This window comes from Entelurus aequoreus, linkage group LG04, assembly GCF_033978785.1.
Source record: "Entelurus aequoreus isolate RoL-2023_Sb linkage group LG04, RoL_Eaeq_v1.1, whole genome shotgun sequence".
Lineage (NCBI taxonomy): Eukaryota > Metazoa > Chordata > Actinopteri > Syngnathiformes > Syngnathidae > Entelurus > Entelurus aequoreus.
Genome location: NC_084734.1, coordinates 4,057,867 through 4,078,199, shown reverse-complemented (window position 1 = coordinate 4,078,199; position 20,333 = coordinate 4,057,867). Strand labels below are relative to the sequence as shown.

Here is a 20,333-nt window from a genome sequence, read left to right as displayed (position 1 = left end):
AATATTGCTATAGTGTATTATTGTATTACATAGTGCATTATAAAGACTTAATAATGAAATACAAATGACTTCTGTTACGCTTCCTTTTACCTGCGATTCTTTATTCCCAATTGTTGTTTTTTCAGGCATTTTTAAATCTTAACATATTGTCTCGGATCAGGAAAGATGAACTCTTCTTCTCCTATATACCAGATTTTGCAACAGCACTAAATCAGTGATCATTCATAGCTTTCATTAACACTAGCATTATGGAAAAACACATTGCCTATTAGCACTCCCCGCGACCTCAAAAGGGACAAGCGGTAGCAAATGGATGGATGGATCATAACTGATTTATATTACCAACAAACTTTTGCGAGTAAAAAGATATGATCAAAACAGTATACATTTCACGGATTTACCGGGAGATAAAGAGCAGGCCAGTCACGTGCTCTGTGACGTCACCAGGAGGAACACTGTTCCCTTTGCCGACCACAACATTGCTGAGCATGGAGAGTAGTAATAAACGAACTCTCTTTAAATCAATGGCAGTTGTCAAATGGAAAACAAACAAAGAATGGTATAAATATTTAACTTTTTATGATATTTATTTTAACTTCCACTTCACACTGCTGCATGCATACATAATAATGTCTGTCCATTGATAAAACGAGGAATAATTGTAATCTCCTCACTTGTAAAACCATGTTAGCTATTCATTGAGAAGCATTGAGCAGTCAAGGACCCCTGTTGGAAACCGATATGCTACGATATAGTTGAGCTGTGCGTAAGGACAGTTTGAAATGTCAATATTTCAACACCATAGGGCAGCAGTTATGTTATTTTACTTGAAGCATTGAACGTTGCCATAAAAATAAAGAACAAGTGAAATATTTGACTCACCAAAGTTGACATCTGTGAACCGTTTCCTGACATCTGCTTGGTCACATGTGGTGTATCAGCATCAGCTCCATCCACACTCACTAAACTTTGACTCATGGCTTGCATATTCTTCATGTCACTTTTCCTGGAGTCGGTGGTCCTGCACACCTCGTAATTGTACACGTGTTGGAGAGTCCCTGTCCCCAAAGTGTCTGAGTAACGTGGTGGATAATATGGAATGACAGGGAGGTTGGAGTGGTAGAGGACGCGAGACTGTCTCCACCTGTACACTTTGACTGATATGATGAGCAGCAAGCAGGTGATGAAGAGGAAGGAGACTACAGCCAAAGCCAAGACTAAGTAAAAAGTCAGCTTGTCATTGTACTCCTTGTCGTGCATGCTAAAGTCAGTGAACTCTGACAGCACTTCAGGGAAGCTGTCCGCCACCGCCACGTTAACAATGACTGTAGCTGAACGAGAGGGCTGCCCGTTGTCCTCCACTAGAACACTCAGTCTTTGTTTGACAGCATCTTTATCAGTGACTTGGCGGACAGTTCTTATTTCTCCATTGTGTAGGCCCACTTCAAACAGCGCCCTGTCTGTGGCTTTGTGCACTTTATAGGAGAGCCAGGCGTTCTGTCCAGAGTCCACATCAACAGCCACCACTTTAGTCACCAGATAGCCCACATCTGCTGAACGAGGCACCATTTCAGCCAGCACCGAGCCGCCCGTCTGGACCGGGTACAGGACCTGGGGGGCGTTGTCGTTCTGGTCCTGTATTAGGATGTGAACTGTGGCTACAGAACTGAGAGGAGGGGATCCGGCATCGCGGGCAGTAACGTTAAAGTCAAAGGACTTAATTTGTTCGTAATCAAAAGATCGGACTGCGTGGATGACACCGTTCTCTGAGTTGACTGAGACAAAAGAAGACACAGCTACTCCATTAACTTCTTTCTCCTCCAGGAAGTAAGACACTCGAGCGTTCTGGCCCCAGTCTGCATCACTAGCACTGACAGTAAACACAGAAAAACCAGGAGAGTTGTTCTCTGGTACATTCTTACTGTATTCTGACTGATGGAATTTGGGCGGGCTGTCATTCACGTCAGATATTTTAACGTTGATGGTTTTACTACTAGACAGAGGAGGAGAGCCTTGGTCAGACACTGTTATGGTAACATTATATTCAGAAACACTTTCTCTGTCTAAGAAGTTTTCTGTCACTATGGTGTAATAACCTGTTAATGAAGACTCAATTTTGAAAGGGACGTCAGAATTAATGGAGCACTTGACAACACCGTTGCTCTCAGAGTCTTCATCATTCACGTTAAAAACAGCTACAGTTGTACCTGGGGGAGAATCCTCAGGTATGGACTGAGAAAATGACATTAATTTAATTGTAGGAACATTGTCATTCTCATCAATTATGTTAACTATAACTTTACATGTGTCTGCATAGCCTCCATGATCACTAGCTTGGACATTTAATTGATAGCTCTTAGATTTTTCAAAATCGATTTTGCCTGTAACTTTGATATCTCCCGTTCTGACGTTCACGAGAAAAAGTTGTTTTGCCTCCACCGTCACATGCGGAGTCGAATACGTGACGTCACCATAGAGGCCTGAGTCAGCATCATTTGCACTAACAGTAGTAATTACGGTTCCTTCAGGTGAATTTTCTGGAACATCTACCTTATAAACAGGCTGGCTGCACACAGGTGCGTTATCGTTGGCATCCAGCACAGTGATTTGAATTCTCACCGTCCCTGATCTATGTGGCTCACCGCCATCTGAAGCAATCAACATGAGAGTGTGAGTCTCCTCTTCCTCTCTGTCTAAAGGCTTCTCTAAAACCATTTCTATTACCTTCATTCCGTCCGGCTGGCTTTGTATTTCTAATTTAAAATTATCTGAAGGTTTTAGTGCGTATTTCTGAATATCATTAATACCAACATCAGTGTCAGCTGCATTAGCAAGAGAGAAACGGGTGCCCACTGCAGCATTTTCTGTAATTTTTAAATTAATTTCATGCTGAGGGAAAGAGGGGCTATTATCATTAATATCTATAACTTCCACTGTTACACGATAAAGCTGGATTGGATTTTCTAAAATGATGTCAAAAGTGAAGCTGCAGGGCGTCGTCTTTCCACAAAGCTCTTCTCGGTCGATGCGCTCTTTAATAACAAGTGTGCCTTTGTCTCGCTTTAAATCAACATACTGCCGATCTTCCTTGGTGATAATACGAGCTTTACCTGCTACTAGTCTGGCCACATCCAAGCCCAAATCTCTGGCAATGTTTCCAACAAAAGAGCCTTCTGCCTGCTCCTCCGGTATGGAATAGCGAGCCTGTCCACTCACTGAGCTCAGCTCGCAGAGACAAAGAATGACAAACAGTGCGCGCCATCGGCCTCTGACTGCGTTCATCCACATACAATCCATCCTCAAAACCACAAAAGATGTCAAAAATCCTTCAAAATTAAAGTAGATACTCCTCAAACAATAAATCCGAAATAAAATTAATGATCCACACAAGATATTGTTCTTCAAATGGCGAGCAGACGGTCGTCTTTCTCAGCAGTGAAGCTCTAAAAGGAGACCAATAGGACCACAGCACTGAATATGTTCACTCTTATTCAATGACGTGTCAACAGCGGCCCTCAGAGCATTTTCACAGTAGTACACTTGTTTGTGTATTAACAGTTTAAATGAATCATTCAATGTTAAAACGACTAATAATACATATAATGGTCAATATATTGAATAAAAAATATTCAAATATGCGAAATATTTTTTCATTCAACTCTTTAAGACCTAGAAATATTACCATGATCATTGGTGAACTTCTCTTTTCAAAATGTTAATGCCTTGTTGGAAAAATGTTCAGATCAGAAAGAACAACATACTATAAAAATGATCTTGATTTAATTACGTTTAGAAATAGACCTCAAACAATATATTTCAGATTTTTTAACAAGGTGTCAGAATTATTTTTTTTGTATGAAATTTAAAATCAAAGTTTGTTTTTTTTTGGAAAACAAAAAATCACATATGGTGCAAGCAAATCAGACTTATTTTGTATTTCATATTCTATCTTTCAAAATGAAATTGTAATTCAATGTTTGATTTAGTCATTTCCTCACAAACTCACAATTTTACATTTGTGACTGTACAAGAGGTGACTTAAATTACTTATGCTAAACTTAAAAAAAGTTGTCATAACGGGACATTAACATTGGGAAGAAGACATGTACTGTTCACTAAATATTGTGATGCACGGATAATGTCTATGGTGCTGACACTTTACTGGATTTGTGGAATTAACCTTATATGGCTCAATGACAATAAAGTAATTAAGACACTTCAATAAAACTATCAGTGTCACACGCATACACATTTACAGACACACACCTAAAACCATGTAATATTGTATATTTTATTAAAATCTCAAAGGAAATATTTAATGTAATTACTAAAAGATGACCTCATATGCAGACGGCCTAAAGTCAACACAACGCACACATGTTTTGATATTACTAGCAGTTATCATTTTAATCTAATTTAAAACGTTTGAGATTGAGCTAGATTGTTGTTCAATGTCAAACAGAAACTTTATAGACTGAACAATATTCCAAACTTATAGTTGAGCATGTTTTTTTGTGTGAATGTTCTGCAGTTTGCGAAGTTAAATATACTTCCATTATCTTTAGTATTTGAGGCATTGTTTCAACAAAGGGGACAAAAGCTAATACTACTTGTATTCAATGCAGCACTGTATTTAAGATGTGGTTATAGTCAAGGGACACTAAACTAAACTAGAGACAAAACAGAATGTTCTGTGGCTATTTACTGACAAACTGTGTGTAAATATTAGTGCCAAACAATTTGAGATTAAATTACAGAAGTGACGTTGACACTGATATAGCGCTAGGTTTAGACATGTTGTCCCTGCAGAAGTGGGCTACATCAATAACATTGTGACGAGCAGGTTTATCGAACTAATTTGGTATTTTCGATCCATCAGCAATCAACAACAAGATCAGCATTCACTCACATTTTTCATAAGTGCACATGTGGAACAAAGAAGGGTCATTTAAAAAAAATGAAAAAATAGTACATATGATATATTCATGATCCCTCACCTGTCACCTAGGTGCAGGTGAGGGATCAACTCAGAACTATACACTACCGTTCAAAAGTTTGGGGTCACCCAAACAATTTTGTGGAATAGCCTTCATTTCTAAGAACAAGAATAGACTGTCGAGTTTCAGATGAAAGTTCTCTTTTCCTGGCCATTTTGAGCGTTTAATTGACCCCACAAATGTGATGCTCCAGAGACTCAATCTGCTCAAAGGAAGGTCAGTTTTGTAGCTTCTGTAACGAGCTAAAGTGTTTTCAGATGTGTGAACATGATTGCACAAGGGTTTTCTAATCATCAATTAGCCTTCTGAGCCAATGAGCAAACACATTGTACCATTAGAACACTGGAGTGATAGTTTCTGGAAATGGGCCTCTATACACCTATGTAGATATTGCACCAAAAAGCAGACATTTGCAGCTAGAATAGTCATTTACCACATTAGCAATGTATAGAGTGTATTTCTTTAAAGTTAAGACTAGTTTAAAGTTATCTTCATTGAAAAGTACAGTGCTTTTCCTTCAAAAATAAGGACATTTACATGTGACCCCAAACTTTTGAACGGTAGTGTACATACGGAGATTTGATGGTAGGGGACATGTACTGTAAATAGTTGCATAAGAATATTGATCAGCTCAAATACTAAAGATGGGCCTTCCAGAAAGACAATTTATAAAAAAAATATATTTGGTAAAAGACAGACTTAAAAATAAGCACATTCAACTACAGCTTCAGGTGGCGAATTGTCCAGGATGTACCCCGCCTTCCACCCGAATGCAGCTGAGATTGGCTCCAGCACCCCCCCGACCCCGAAAGTGACAAGCGGTAGAAAATGGATGGAGGGGTATTTGGTCAAGGACAGCCTCAAAAATAAGCACATTCAATTACAGCTTCAGGTGGCGACTTGTCCAAGGTGTACCCTGCCTTTTGCCCGAATGCAGCTGGGATAGGCTCCAGTCGAGAGGGACAAGCTGTAGACAATGGATGGATGGATAGAATAACAGCTTCATTTTTATAATTGCTAATATATTCCACCCTCCTCTTGTTCCAAAATCAGCAGTGGAAAAAAACAATAAGCTATTAATATTGTAGCCGCACATTGAACTATCAAAGTTAAGTGACTTTAGAACATGAACTTTCCACCGCCCTGGAAAAAAGTATTGAGCTGGCATTAAAGCTGAGTAAGTTTTCAGACATAAAAAGCAGATATAGATAATAGTGAAACATGAGACTCACCAAAGTTGACATCTGTGAAAAGTTTCCTGACATCTGCTTGGTCACATGTGGTGTATCAGCATCAGCTCCATCCACACTCACTAAACTTTGACTCATGGCTTGCATATTCTTCATGTCACTTTTCCTGGAGTCGGTGGTCCTGCACACCTCGTAATTGTACACGTGTTGGAGAGTCCCTGTCCCCAAAGTGTCTGAGTAACGTGGTGGATAATATGGAATGACAGGGAGGTTGGAGTGGTAGAGGACGCGAGACTGTCTCCACCTGTACACTTTGACTGATATGATGAGCAGCAAGCAGGTGATGAAGAGGAAGGAGACTACAGCCAAAGCCAAGACTAAGTAAAAAGTCAGCTTGTCATTGTACTCCTTGTCGTGCATGCTAAAGTCAGTGAACTCTGACAGCACTTCAGGGAAGCTGTCCGCCACCGCCACGTTAACAATGACTGTAGCTGAACGAGAGGGCTGCCCGTTGTCCTCCACTAGAACACTCAGTCTTTGTTTGACAGCATCTTTATCAGTGACTTGGCGGACAGTTCTTATTTCTCCATTGTGTAGGCCCACTTCAAACAGCGCCCTGTCTGTGGCTTTGTGCACTTTATAGGAGAGCCAGGCGTTCTGTCCAGAGTCCACATCAACAGCCACCACTTTAGTCACCAGGTAGCCCACATCTGCTGAACGAGGCACCATTTCAGCCAGCACCGAGCCGCCCGTCTGGACCGGGTACAGGACCTGGGGGGCGTTGTCGTTCTGGTCCTGGATTATCATGCGAACGCTCACATTGCTGCTGAGAGGAGGAGAACCTCCATCCTGAGCTCTGACAGTAAACACCAGTTCTTTAATTTGTTCATAGTCGTATGAGCGAACTGCACTAATGACTCCACTTTCTGCATTAACGGACACAAATTCAGTAACTGGAGTTCCTCCGATTTCATGCTCCTCCAACATGTAAGAAACACGAGCGTTCTGGTTTTCATCAGGGTCTTTAGCACTAACTTTTAGCACAGAAACACCTGGATGGTTATTTTCTGCAACACTTGCAGTATATAAGCTGACCGGGAACACAGGAGCATTGTCATTCACGTCTGAAACCTTCAAATTAAAAGTCATTTTACTCGACAGAGGAGGTGAGCCAGAATCTGATGCAACAACAGTGATGTTAAATTCTGGCACACTTTCACGATCTAAGTCAGCATCAGTCAATAATGCAAAATAATTTCTCACATTGGATTTAATTCTAAATGGAACACGGCCCTCAATGGCACACCTGACGTGACCATTTTCTCCAGAATCTAGGTCTTTAACATTAATGATACCAATAGTGGTACCAGCTGGGGAGTCTTCTGACACAGGACTAGTGAAGGACATCACATTTATGACTGGAACATTATCATTTAAATCTAGTACTTCTATTTCCACTTTAGCAGAGTCAGCCAGTCCACCTTGATCTTTAGCTTCAACCATGAACTCTATTGTTTTTTCTTTTTCATAATCTATTTGTTTTGCTACAGTTATACATCCTGTTTCCTCATTTATATGAAATGTATCTTCTATTTCTGCATTTGATTTTGAAAATGAGTAAGTCACTTTTGCATTTGATCCACTATCTGCGTCAGTTGCATTCACAGTTAGAACGTGAGTGCCTTTTACTGCATTTTCAACCACTTTAGATTTATAAGTCGTTTGGTTAAAAACAGGAGCATTATCATTTATATCCAGGATGTTAATATTTATATTTACTGTACCTGATCTCTGTGGATTTCCACCATCTACAGCCACTAATTTTAAAGAAAGTCGGGGTTGTTCTTCTCTGTCTAATCCTTTCTGCAGCACCATTTCTGCATATTTACTGCCTCCAGGACTGACATGTTCCTTTAAAACAAAATGATCACTCGGAGTTAAAATGTAGCTCTGCAGACCGTTTGCACCCACATCAGCATCATGTGCACTTTCCAGAACAAAACGGGAGCCAAGAGCAGCAGACTCGCTTATTTCAAATTGCAAATGATTATTTTTAAAGGCGGGGGCGTTGTCATTGACGTCCAACACTTCGATGGTCACAGGGTGTAATTCCATGGGGTTTTCCAGTAAAATCTCAAAGGTGAAGCTGCACGGCGTCACGTCTCCACAAAGCTGCTCTCGATCTATCCTCTCATGGACGACCAGAAGCCCTTTGTCCGTCCTCAGCTCCGTGTACTGGACGTTCTCCCCCGTCACGATGCGGGCACGCCCAGAACGGAGTCTTTTTAGATCCAAACCGAGATCTTGGGCCACATTGCCGACAAGTGAGCCTTTTTTCATCTCCTCTGGGATCGAATAGCGGATTTGTGCCTCCGTTCCGTTTAGGAAAAAACACAAAAAGACAAAGAGAGAGGCCGCCCCTCGCCAAAAGCAACGGCATCTTCCTCCTCCACTGCAAATGTCATCGTTGGACTCCATGTGAAAAAATAATAATAAAATGACTCTAAACAATAAATACTTAGGCTATTTTCAGCCAGAAGCATTGATCAGTGACGATGTTATTTAGCTCAGTTGTTGTTCATACGAGCTCTCTTCCATAAATGCCAGTGACAGAGAAAGACGCTGCACTGCATCACGTAACTATCACATTCATTTCCCATGCAATAGCGTCCCTTAGAGGCTGAAGTGTGAAATTGTTCCAGCTCCACCAAAATCATCAAGACAACAAATGTTCCTGCACACACTATGTGCACCTAAATGTTGTAATAGTAATTAAAAATAACCGTAGGCCATACAAATACAACACTTTCTGTTTTGTCTTTAGGATGTTTTATTTATAGAAATATATATGCAATCAATACAACTGAGTGATAGATGCATAGTAAGAGTAACAATGCTTATTAATGTAATACAACTAGTATAAGAAGCTTAGTACAAGATGACTTTTTTTTTCCCTCAGCTGCCTTTCAGCACCATGGACAGAGACCGAGAAACTTAATTGTTAACTTCGTACCAAGCAATATAATAAGTACAAACAACGTTTCCTTACTGTTTAATGTTATTATATATTACATTCTAATATTAAAGAGACATCATGGATAGGTCAACAGCAGATGCACATTGATAAAGCACTGACATGCTCACTTTGTCCTACTGTAAGTGGCCCTGAACAAAAACATTGGCAACTAAATATCCACTGTTAAACACTGGCTTAAGAAACTGATGAATATGTTCCTCCACAGTACACAAATAATGACATGTAAGTACAAAAGCAATAACAACATTGGAGAAGTCAACATGACCAAAAGAGGAGAGTCACATTCAATATTGATGCATTTATTTGAGACTGACATCAATCTGAGGATCCACACAAGATCTTATTTTGTTGGGTAGCAGAATAAAAGTAAATGTCCCTACAAATGGGGGACTTGAAATGATAAAACAATGGACAAAAACCTTCTTCAAACATGCAATATGTGTCCTGCATTATATCAATACAATACACTGAAGGCAATTTTGGAAGGCCTAATGATTAAGAACACAATTATGTGTGCAGAATTGTTGATATACAAGTATCTCTTAAAATAAACCTACAGTTGTGCTCATATTGCAAAATGTGTTATTTGCTGTCCATTTCCCACAGAATATTAACAATATTACAAATAGTTTTCTTTCACTCATATTTATTTGCAGAGTGAAGACATCAAGCGGTTGTGTTTGCTCTTTTTAGATCATATTTACAAAATACATTACCTAAATGACTCCTAGAGCATATTCTCTGGAGGTTTTGGCCTGATAACACACACACATTGACACAAACAGGTTTACATGAATATTAAAGGTAACCATATTCACCTGTGATTTGTTTGTTTGTAAGTAATGTGTGTGTATAAAAGGCCAGTGCAGTTTCTGGGCTCCTAATAGACCACTGCATGTTTCAACCAATGCAGCACCAGTTATTCCAGTTCATGCGGAAAGAAAGCACACCATTAACTGACCTGTGGGAGACGGTACTGTAGTTGAACTACATTACATACAACAGCAAGGAAATTACACAAACAGATATCCAGAGAATTGAGAAAGCCAATCAGTATCGTTCAAATTGTAACTTAGAAGTGGAAAATGGAAAATTCAGGAAAAAAGGCCAGCAACACTTGAAAGACAACTGCCACAAAACTGTTTGGGATGCAATGAAAAACCCACACATAACTTCAGCAAACATAAAGGCAGTTTTAGGAACTTACAGCTATGCAGCCTGCGTACAATACTCAGCATACGGCATAGAGACAAGCCTTAAAATGTCTGGAACAAACTTATTTGAAAGGATGAGACGAGACCAACACTGACTGCTGCGGCCACAACCCTAAATGAAGAATCAACACAGATCATGATGAAAGGTACACCATTCTTATGGTGAAACATGCAGGTGGTTTTCTAATGTTTTGGGAATGTATAAGCTACAAAGGCCCAGGGGATAAGTCAAAACTGATGGCATGATGAATGCCGCACGTTACTAGACAATACTAAAGGAACATGTTTACCCATCAGCATTGACATGTTTGTATTTCCATTCATATTCTCAAACATAGCCAAAAGATCACAAGTTACACCAGGGTATGTTAAACTATGAGCACAATTACAAAATAAAAAGTAATAGATAATGTTATTATTTTTCAACGGTATTTCTTCATAAACCCATACATGTTTAGTAAATATTTTGGAAATACTTAAAGCACCATGTATAATACAGCTATGAAAAAAGGATAAAAATTATCCCTGTAAACTGTGACTAGTGTAAGACATAAACATGTTTGGTTGAGTATTTCACAAATATTTACTCACCAATATACCGTCCCTGTTTTCAAATAATGATAAACCTACCATAAAAATGGATGAGCTTTAATTTGCCAGTGGGCAAAATACACATTTATTAACGGTATTATATATACTAACAATTTTCCTAAGGTACTTTTATGAATCGAGAGTTATGTCTGCTAAAAACAATATTTAAATAGCATGGAGCGTAGTAATGAACAGACTCTCTTTAAATTAATGTAAGTTGTCATCTGGAAAACAGAGAAAGAATGGTGAAATATTTGACTCACCAAAGTTGACATCTGTGAAAAGTTTCCTGACATCTGCTTGGTCACATGTGGTGTATCAGCATCAGCTCCATCCACACTCACTAAACTTTGACTCACGGCTTGCATATTCTTCATGTCACCTTTCCTGGAGTCGGTGGTCCTGCACACCTCGTAATTGTACACGTGTTGGAGAGTCCCTGTCCCCAAAGTGTCTGAGTAACGTGGTGGATAATATGGAATGACAGGGAGGTTGGAGTGGTACAGGACGCGAGACTGTCTCCACCTGTACACTTTGACTGATATGATGAGCAGCAAGCAGGTGATGAAGAGGAAGGAGACTACAGCCAAAGCCAAGACTAAGTAAAAAGTCAGCTTGTCATTGTACTCCTTGTCGTGCATGCTAAAGTCAGTGAACTCTGACAGCACTTCAGGGAAGCTGTCCGCCACCGCCACGTTAACAATGACTGTAGCTGAACGAGAGGGCTGCCCGTTGTCCTCCACTAGAACACTCAGTCTTTGTTTGACAGCATCTTTATCAGTGACTTGGCGGACAGTTCTTATTTCTCCATTGTGTAGGCCCACTTCAAACAGCGCCCTGTCTGTGGCTTTGTGCACTTTATAGGAGAGCCAGGCGTTCTGTCCAGAGTCCACATCAACAGCCACCACTTTAGTCACCAGGTAGCCCACATCTGCTGAACGAGGCACCATTTCAGCCAGCACCGAGCCGCCCGTCTGGACCGGGTACAGGACCTGGGGGGTGTTGTCGTTCTGGTCCTGGATCAGGATGCGAACGCTCACGTTGCTGCTAAGAGGAGGAGAACCTCCATCCTGAGCTCTGACCACCAAGTCCAGTTGTTTAATTTGCTCATAATCAAATGATCGAACAGAACTAATAACTCCAGTTTCAGAATGTAAAGAAACATAAGTAGAAACAGGACTGCCACTTATCTGTGTGTCCTCTAAAAGATAAGATATTCTCGCGTTTTGATTCCAGTCAGCATCTCTAGCAGTGACAGCAAATATGGAAATGCCAGGAGAATTATTCTCTGAGACATAAGCAGAATAAATGTTTTTATCAAATAATGGTGCATTGTCATTAATGTCTGAGATTCTAAGATATAACTTTGTTGAGGTAGAAAGAGGGGGCGTTCCAAGATCAGTGGCTGTTATTGTTATGTTATATTCTGACATAGACTCTCTATCAAAGTATTGATCTGATATTAAATTGTAATAATTTGTTAACGACGTTTCTAATTTAAAAGGCATTTTTCCATCTATTGAACATGTTATTTGTCCATTTCTCTCAGAATCAGCATCCTTTATGTTTAGAATTGCTATTGTTGTACCAGGAGGCGAATCTTCGGACATAGGACTTGAAAATGACATTATATTAATAATTGGAGCATTGTCATTTACATCAATTACATCAAATATAATTTTACTGGTCCCGGTTAGCCCACCTTGATCCTTTGCTTCCACCCTCACTTCATATTTTCTGTCCTTTTCATAATCTATTTGACCAGATACATAAATTATGCCAGTTTTTTCATTAACATTAAATATATCTGCTGCACTTCCTTTCATTTTAGACAAACTATATGTGATGAGTCCATTTGAACCACTGTCAGCATCTGTAGCATTTACAGTAATTATACTAGTTCCTTTCACTGCATTTTCCATGACAGCTGCTTTATATTCTGATTGGTTAAACACAGGCCGGTTGTCATTTGCATCTAGCACATGTATGTCTATATTTACTGTACCAGATCTCTGTGGTGTTCCTCCATCCACTGCAATTAATTTTAAAGACAAACGGGGACGTTGCTCTCTGTCTAAAGGCTTCTGGAGCACCATTTCAACATATTTGCTGCCATCTGGATTTGCATTCTGATTCAGTATAAAATTGTCGTTTGGTGACAAAATGTAATTCTGTAATGCGTTTTGTCCTACATCTTCATCCTCTGCACTCTGCAGAGGAAACTGCACTCCAACTAAAGTAGATTCACTTATTTCAAATATGAGGGCTTTATCATTATTTGCAAAGATGGGAGCATGATCGTTTATATCCAAAACCTCAACAATGATTCTGTGCAATTCTAACGGGTTTTCCAAAATGACCTCAAAGCTGAAGCTACATGGCGTCACATCTCCACAAAGCTGCTCCCGGTCTATTCTGTCGTTAACGACGAGAAGCCCTTTGTCTGTCTTCAGCTCGGTGTACTGGACGTTTTCTCCCGTCACGATGCGGGCCCGCCCTGAACGCAGCCTTTTCACATCCAAGCCGAGATCTTGCGCCACATTACCGATCACCGAGCCTTTCTTCATTTCTTCTGGGATAGAATAACGAATCTGACCACTTACCGTGGTGACCAAATAAAAGATGCAAATAAGCAGTCCCAATTGGTGTCGTGGGCCAGAAAACCATCGCCAAATCCATCGTGCGCCGGCGACGCATTTTCGAGGTGCCATTTTCCAATAGAAAGATAAGTAATCCGTAAATCAAACGACAAAATTTCCTCAAAAATATCCGTTCATTTTCGATCCAAAACGACTTAAAATGAACAAAAAGGTGTGGATATAGTTGTTGACGCTACTGCGTCCTCAAGCTCAAATGAACACAGCGCGACTGCTTCATGACATAGTCAGTGATGGACTGAATGAAAGGACATTCAAATGCTGACCAAGAGCGTCCCTTACAGTCGAAATGGTGAATTTCACATCTATATTCTACCACTGTACAACAATATTACTCAACAGTTTCACATACAATGCATGATCAGTCTAAAACACTGTTCTTCATTTTTTCAGATAAATGCAAAAATACGAGTTCAGCCTATTAATTATCTGACAGATAAAGATATGGTTGACATAAGACAAAGGCAATATATTGAATAATATCGAAACAACATTACTACATTTATTATTTATCATGTAACATTCATTTCCAAAATTGTTTTATGTTCCTATAACTTGATATTATGTACTTTTTTCAGAAGTAGTTCATGTTCAGTCCCTATTTTAAAATATTTATACTGTAAAATATTGTTGATTTGCTATGGTGGAAAAGAAAAAAAACAAAGTCAGCATGGAATATAATCGTTATTGTCCTATAGCAGGTGTCTTCAACGTCTATTGGGCCAAGGACCTCCAAACTAAAATTGCTATTGAGTGGGGGACCCCTACTCATTTATCTTGAATATATGTTTAACATAAAACTGGTCATAGAGGCACTTTGTTTTAGTGCAATATTTAGCTGTCTCGACTCCTTGGGGGGCTATGAACGATGATGTAAGCCACGTTTTGTTTTGTAGTAAGATCTTATACCTTAAATATTCCTAATGATTCTTATTCTGTTTCTGATCCTGAGTTAATTCAAAAGTCACTCACAGTGTACAAAAAATACATGAGTGACATTTAAATGACAAAAATAAAGATAATAAATACAACTATTATATGAAAAAAATAAGAAACAGGCAACACCTCCATTTGTGAGCTAGCTTTTTGAGACAATTGTTTACATCCAACCTTGCCTCTCTCACCGTCACATCACACATTACATTCGTCAAATGCTCCAAAGCCAACCACATGAGCTTCACAATTTAACATCCTGCCTGCATGCATGAAAATAAATATTGCTATAGTGTATTATCGTAGTGCATTACACAGACACAATAATGAAATAAGAAGGCCTTCTGTTACGCTTCCTTTTAACTCTGCGATTGAGTCGTTCTTCAGTCCCTATTGTTGCTTTTTCAGGCATTTTTACTTCTTAACATATTGTCTCGGATCAGGAAAGATAACCTCCTTTTCTCCTATATATCAGATTTTGCAACAGCACTAAATCAATGACCACTCATAGCTTTCATGAACAATATCATAATGGAAAAACATATTGCCAAAAAACTTGCAAAGTTTGCGAGTCAAGAGATATGATCAAAACAGCATACATTTCATGGACTTCCTGGGAGATAAATAGCAGGCCAGTCACGTGCTCTCTGACGTCCCCAGGGGGGGCTACTGTTCCCTTCGCCGACCACAACACTGCCAATCATGCAGACTTTGTGAGAGCCAACAACAATGTATTTGGGAAAATTATGATTCAGAGCCTTATGTTTGTGAGCCTGAATATAAGGGGGATGATCTACAAGTTTTAGAACATGTGTGCGAAACAGATGCCGCTTTAGTGAAACTAAGCATCATGTAACACTATTGCTAAGTGCTGAACAAGAAATACAAACTACAAACATAATTAATCAATCACTTACTGTACAATGTTTTCTCTTACTGGGATGCCGACTTATTTGATGCTCTTATTTTCCATTTCGACAAAATAAATAATCATAACCCACACAAATGGTTAAAATAAAAGTTGCTGCAGAATTACGTCTTCGATCCTGAGAATTTTCGACTAACTTGAAGTGTTTTGTCAAGAAGATTATTTGCGATATGTACATTTTTCGAATGTGCTTGTTCTATTTTGGGATGAAGTAGAACAAAGAAAACAATCTGAAGTTGTCATAGTTGTATTTTTAGTTTATTATGCCATTAATTTACCCATCTGGCCCACGTGGGAATAGACTTTCCTCCATGCGGCACCTGAGCTAAAATGAGTTTGACACCCCTGGTCAAAAGCGATTCCAAAGTAGTTAAACTCTTGTACTACTTCAAAAACATTGGGATCACTGTCAGTATTTGCATTTTTTGAGAAGTACACTGTCTTAGATATGTTCAGGTATAGTTGGGATTTTATGGCTTAACTACATGGTCCCAGGCACACCAGTCATCAATCAAGAAAATTGAGTGTCTTTATAACCGCACCTTGAAAGTTCTAGACAAGAAGAGTATACGATATCATCATTGCCAAATTTGAACCAAATACAATATTTTAAGTTTTACCAATTTTATTTTGTTACACACAGTCAAAGTGGTTTTTAAATGCTTGTATAACTCTGCTCCCCAATTGCTCTGCAAGGCAATTACAAGACTGCAAAGTGGTACCACATCTACCACCCGAGCAGTGTCAAAAGGCAACTGTTGTGTTCCATTCCATAGAACATCCTTTGCCCAGACTGCCTTTTCAATAAAAGGACCACAACTATGGAACTCTTTACCGGACACTTTGAAAAGTATACCTGCACTTGTCACTTTCAAAAAACAAACAAAATTATGGCTAGTTGAGCAACAATCGTGTTCCCATGTTTAGTTTTTACTCATTTTTACTAATTGGTTTTTATCTAGTCTGCACTTTGTCTGTGTTATTATTATTATTATTGGCTTTTATCTAGTTTGCACTTTGTCTGTATTATTACTATTATCATTATTATCAACTCATTCTACTTTTTATTTTCCTATTTTAATGATGTTGGATCTGTGTTGTTGTTGTTGTTGTTGGGGACAAGTGTTGTAAATTAGCTTTGGCTACAAACACTATGATGCATACATCGGATAACTGTTTCAGATGTCTATGGTTTTGTATCTGTCTCCCTATTTCAAATAAACCTCTATAATAATATAATAATTTTTCATGCTTGTCATGCATATTATTCATAATGTCTGTCAGTTTTTGTGAAGCAAGTTTTTTTTAAATATTTTGCCTGGACATACGGCAAAGCATCATCGGCATACATTTGGCAAGGTGACATTTGAAGGACAACAACTTGGCAGATCGTTTATAAACAATCTGAATAGGAGTGGACCAAGCACTGACACGTGTGGTATCCCAAGATTGTTGTTATGTGATGTTGACCTAATGTTCTGTATCCTAACACACTGTGATCTTGCATGCATGTATGATTCAGTCCATCTCAGAGTACATGAGGAAAAGTTGAAACAAGACAATTTAGTCAACAGTGTCTGGTGGTTAATTATGTTTTTCTAAAATCGATGAAAAACCGCACAAATTACACCACCTGCATCCAGCTATGCTTTCCTGAAAGAATCAAACAGCCGTCTCAGTAGAGTGATGTTTTCTAAAGCCAAATTGCATCTTGTTCATAGACTATACTAATATTTATGGCCGTTTTATCTTCTGAACTTTTTATGATATTTATTGTAACTTCCACTTCACACTGCTGCATGCATACATAATAATGTCTGTCCATTGATAAAACGAGGAATAATTGTAATCTCCTCACTTGTAAAACCATGTTAGCTATTCATTGAGAAGCATTGAGCAGTCGTGGACCCCTGTTGGAAACCGATATGCTACGATATAGTTGAGCTGTGCGTAAGAACAGTTTGAAATGTCAATATTTCAACACCATAGGGCAGCACTAATGGTAGTTTGCTTGAATCATTGAACGTTGCCATAAAAATAGAGAACGAGTGAAATATTTGACTCACCAAAGTTGACATCTGTGAACCGTTTCCAGACAGCTGCTTGATCACATGTGGTGTATCAGCATCAGCTCCATCCACACTCACTAAACTTTGACTCATGGCTTGCATATTCTTCATGTCACTTTTCCTGGAGTCGGTGGTCCTGCACACCTCGTAATTATACACGTGTTGGAGAGTCCCTGTCCCCAAAGTGTCTGAGTAACGTGGTGGATAATATGGAATGACAGGGAGGTTGGAGTGGTACAGGACGCGAGACTGTCTCCACCTGTACACTTTGACTGATATGATGAGCAGCAAGCAGGTGATGAAGAGGAAGGAGACTACAGCCAAAGCCAAGACTAAGTAAAAAGTCAGCTTGTCATTGTACTCCTTGTCGTGCATGCTAAAGTCAGTGAACTCTGACAGCACTTCAGGGAAGCTGTCCGCCACCGCCACGTTAACAATGACTGTAGCTGAACGAGAGGGCTGCCCGTTGTCCTCCACTAGAACACTCAGTCTTTGTTTGACAGCATCTTTATCAGTGACTTGGCGGACAGTTCTTATTTCTCCATTGTGTAGGCCCACTTCAAACAGCGCCCTGTCTGTGGCTTTGTGCACTTTATAGGAGAGCCAGGCGTTCTGTCCAGAGTCCACATCAACAGCCACCACTTTAGTCACCAGATAGCCCACATCTGCTGAACGAGGCACCATTTCAGCCAGCACCGAGCCGCCCGTCTGGACCGGGTACAGCACCTGGGGGGTGTTGTCGTTCTGGTCCTGGATCAGGATGCGAACGGTCACGTTGCTGCTGAGAGGAGGAGAACCTCCATCCTGAGCTCTGACCACCAAGTCCAGTTGTTTAAATTGCTCATAATCAAATGATCGAACAGAACTAATAACTCCAGTTTCAGAATTTAAAGAAACATAAGTAGAAACAGGACTGCCACTTATCTGTGTGTCCTCTAAAAGATAAGATATTCTCGCATTTTGATTCCAATCAGCATCTCTAGCAGTGACAGCAAATATGGAAATGCCGGGAGAATTATTCTCTGAGACATAAGCAGAATAAATGTTTTTATCAAATAATGGTGCATTGTCATTAATGTCTGAGATTCTAAGATGTAATTTTGTTGAGGTAGAAAGAGGGGGCGTTCCAAGATCAGTGGCTGTAATTGTTATGTTATATTCTGGAACAGACTCTCTATCAAAGTACTGATCTGATATCAAATTATAATAATTTGATAAAGAGGTCTCTAATTTAAAAGGCATTTTACGATTTATGGAACATGTTATTTGTCCATTTCTGTCAGAATCTGCATCCTTTATGTTTAGAACTGCTATTGTTGTACCAGGTGGTGAATCTTCAGGTAGCGGACTTGAAAAAGACATTATATTAATAACTGGAGCATTGTCATTTACATCAATTACATCAAATATAATTTTACTGGTCCCAGTAAGCCCACCTTGATCCTTTGCTTCCACCCTCACTTCATATTTTCTGTCCTTTTCATAATCTATTTGACCAGATACATAAATTGTGCCTGTTTTTTCATCAATATTAAATATATCTGCCGCACTTTCTTTCTTTTTGGACAAACTATATGTGATGAGTCCATTTGAACCACTGTCAGCATCTGTAGCATTTACAGTAATTATACTAGTTCCTTTCACTGCATTTTCTATAACAGCAGTCGTATATGCTAATCGATTAAATATGGGTTCATTGTCATTTACATCCAAAACATTTATTTCTATATTTACTGTACCCGATCTCTGTGGTGTTCCTCCATCCACTGCAATTAATTTTAAAGACAAACGGGGACGTTGCTCTCTGTCTAAAGGCTTCTGGAGCACCATTTCAACATATTTGCTGCCATCTGGATTTGCATGCTGATTCAGTATAAAATGATCATTTGGTGACAAAATGTAATTCTGCAATGCGTTTTGTCCTACATCTTCATCCTCTGCACTTTTCAGAGGAAAGCGCACTCCTACTGCGGCTGATTCACTTATTTCAAATATGAGAGCTTCATCTTTATTTGCAAAGATGGGAGCATGATCATTTATATCCAAAACCTCAACAATGATTCTGTGCAATTCAATCGGGTTTTCTAAAATGACCTCAAAGCTGAAGCTACATGGCGTCACATCTCCACAAAGCTGCTCCCGGTCTATTCTGTCGTTAACGACGAGAAGCCCTTTGTCTGTCTTCAGCTCGGTGTACTGGACGTTTTCTCCCGTCACGATGCGGGCCCGCCCTGAACGCAGCCTTTTCACGTCCAAGCCGAGATCTTGCGCCACATTACCGATCACTGAGCCTTTCTTTGTCTCTTCAGGGATAGAATAACGAATCTGACCACTTACCGTGGTGACCAAATAAAAGATGCAAAAAATAAGTCCCATTTGGTGTCGTGGGCCAGAAAACCATCGCCAAATCCATCGTGCGTCAGCGACGCATTTTCGTGGTGCCATTTTGCAATAACAAGATTTGCATCCAGTAAGTCAAACGACAGATCTTCTTTTAAAAATATCCGTTCATTATAGATCCAACAAAGACTTAAAATGGACACAAACGTGTGGATATAGTTCACTCTAATGCGTCCTCAAGCTCAAATGAACACAGCGAGGATGTTTCATTACATAGTCAGTGATGGACTGAATGGAACGACAATCAAATGCTGACCAAGAGCGTCCCTTAGAGTCTAAATGGTGAATTTCACATCTATATTCAACAACTGCACAAT

At 39.5% G+C, this 20,333-nt stretch overlaps 4 protein-coding genes across 4 annotated transcripts; all 4 read right to left on the bottom strand.

Moving 5' to 3' along the window:
* Positions 1-813: 813 nt before the first annotated feature.
* LOC133648127 (protocadherin beta-16-like) lies at positions 814-4,928 on the bottom strand. Its single transcript, XM_062043908.1, has 3 exons — positions 4,910-4,928; positions 4,714-4,803; positions 814-3,266 (listed from the first exon to the last, which is right to left on the bottom strand). The coding sequence occupies exons 1-3, from the start codon at positions 4,926-4,928 to the stop codon at positions 814-816; spliced, it is 2,562 nt and encodes an 853-aa protein (XP_061899892.1).
* Positions 4,929-6,116: 1,188 nt separating this feature from the next.
* On the bottom strand, positions 6,117-8,665 carry LOC133648126 (protocadherin gamma-A3-like). Its single transcript, XM_062043907.1, has 2 exons — positions 6,230-8,665; positions 6,117-6,140 (listed from the first exon to the last, which is right to left on the bottom strand). The coding sequence occupies exons 1-2, from the start codon at positions 8,663-8,665 to the stop codon at positions 6,117-6,119; spliced, it is 2,460 nt and encodes an 819-aa protein (XP_061899891.1).
* A 2,584-nt stretch (positions 8,666-11,249) lies between these two features.
* On the bottom strand, positions 11,250-13,740 carry LOC133648125 (protocadherin beta-4-like). Its single transcript, XM_062043906.1, has 3 exons — positions 13,360-13,740; positions 11,324-12,066; positions 11,250-11,253 (listed from the first exon to the last, which is right to left on the bottom strand). Exons 1-3 carry the CDS (start codon positions 13,738-13,740, stop codon positions 11,250-11,252), a joined length of 1,128 nt encoding a protein of 375 aa, XP_061899890.1.
* Positions 13,741-13,861: 121 nt separating this feature from the next.
* On the bottom strand, positions 13,862-20,218 carry LOC133648123 (protocadherin beta-8-like). The gene is made up of 3 exons (XM_062043905.1): positions 19,678-20,218; positions 17,614-18,390; positions 13,862-13,924 (listed from the first exon to the last, which is right to left on the bottom strand). The coding sequence occupies exons 1-3, from the start codon at positions 20,059-20,061 to the stop codon at positions 13,862-13,864; spliced, it is 1,224 nt and encodes a 407-aa protein (XP_061899889.1). The 5' UTR covers positions 20,062-20,218.
* Between the last annotated feature and the right edge of the window lie 115 nt (positions 20,219-20,333).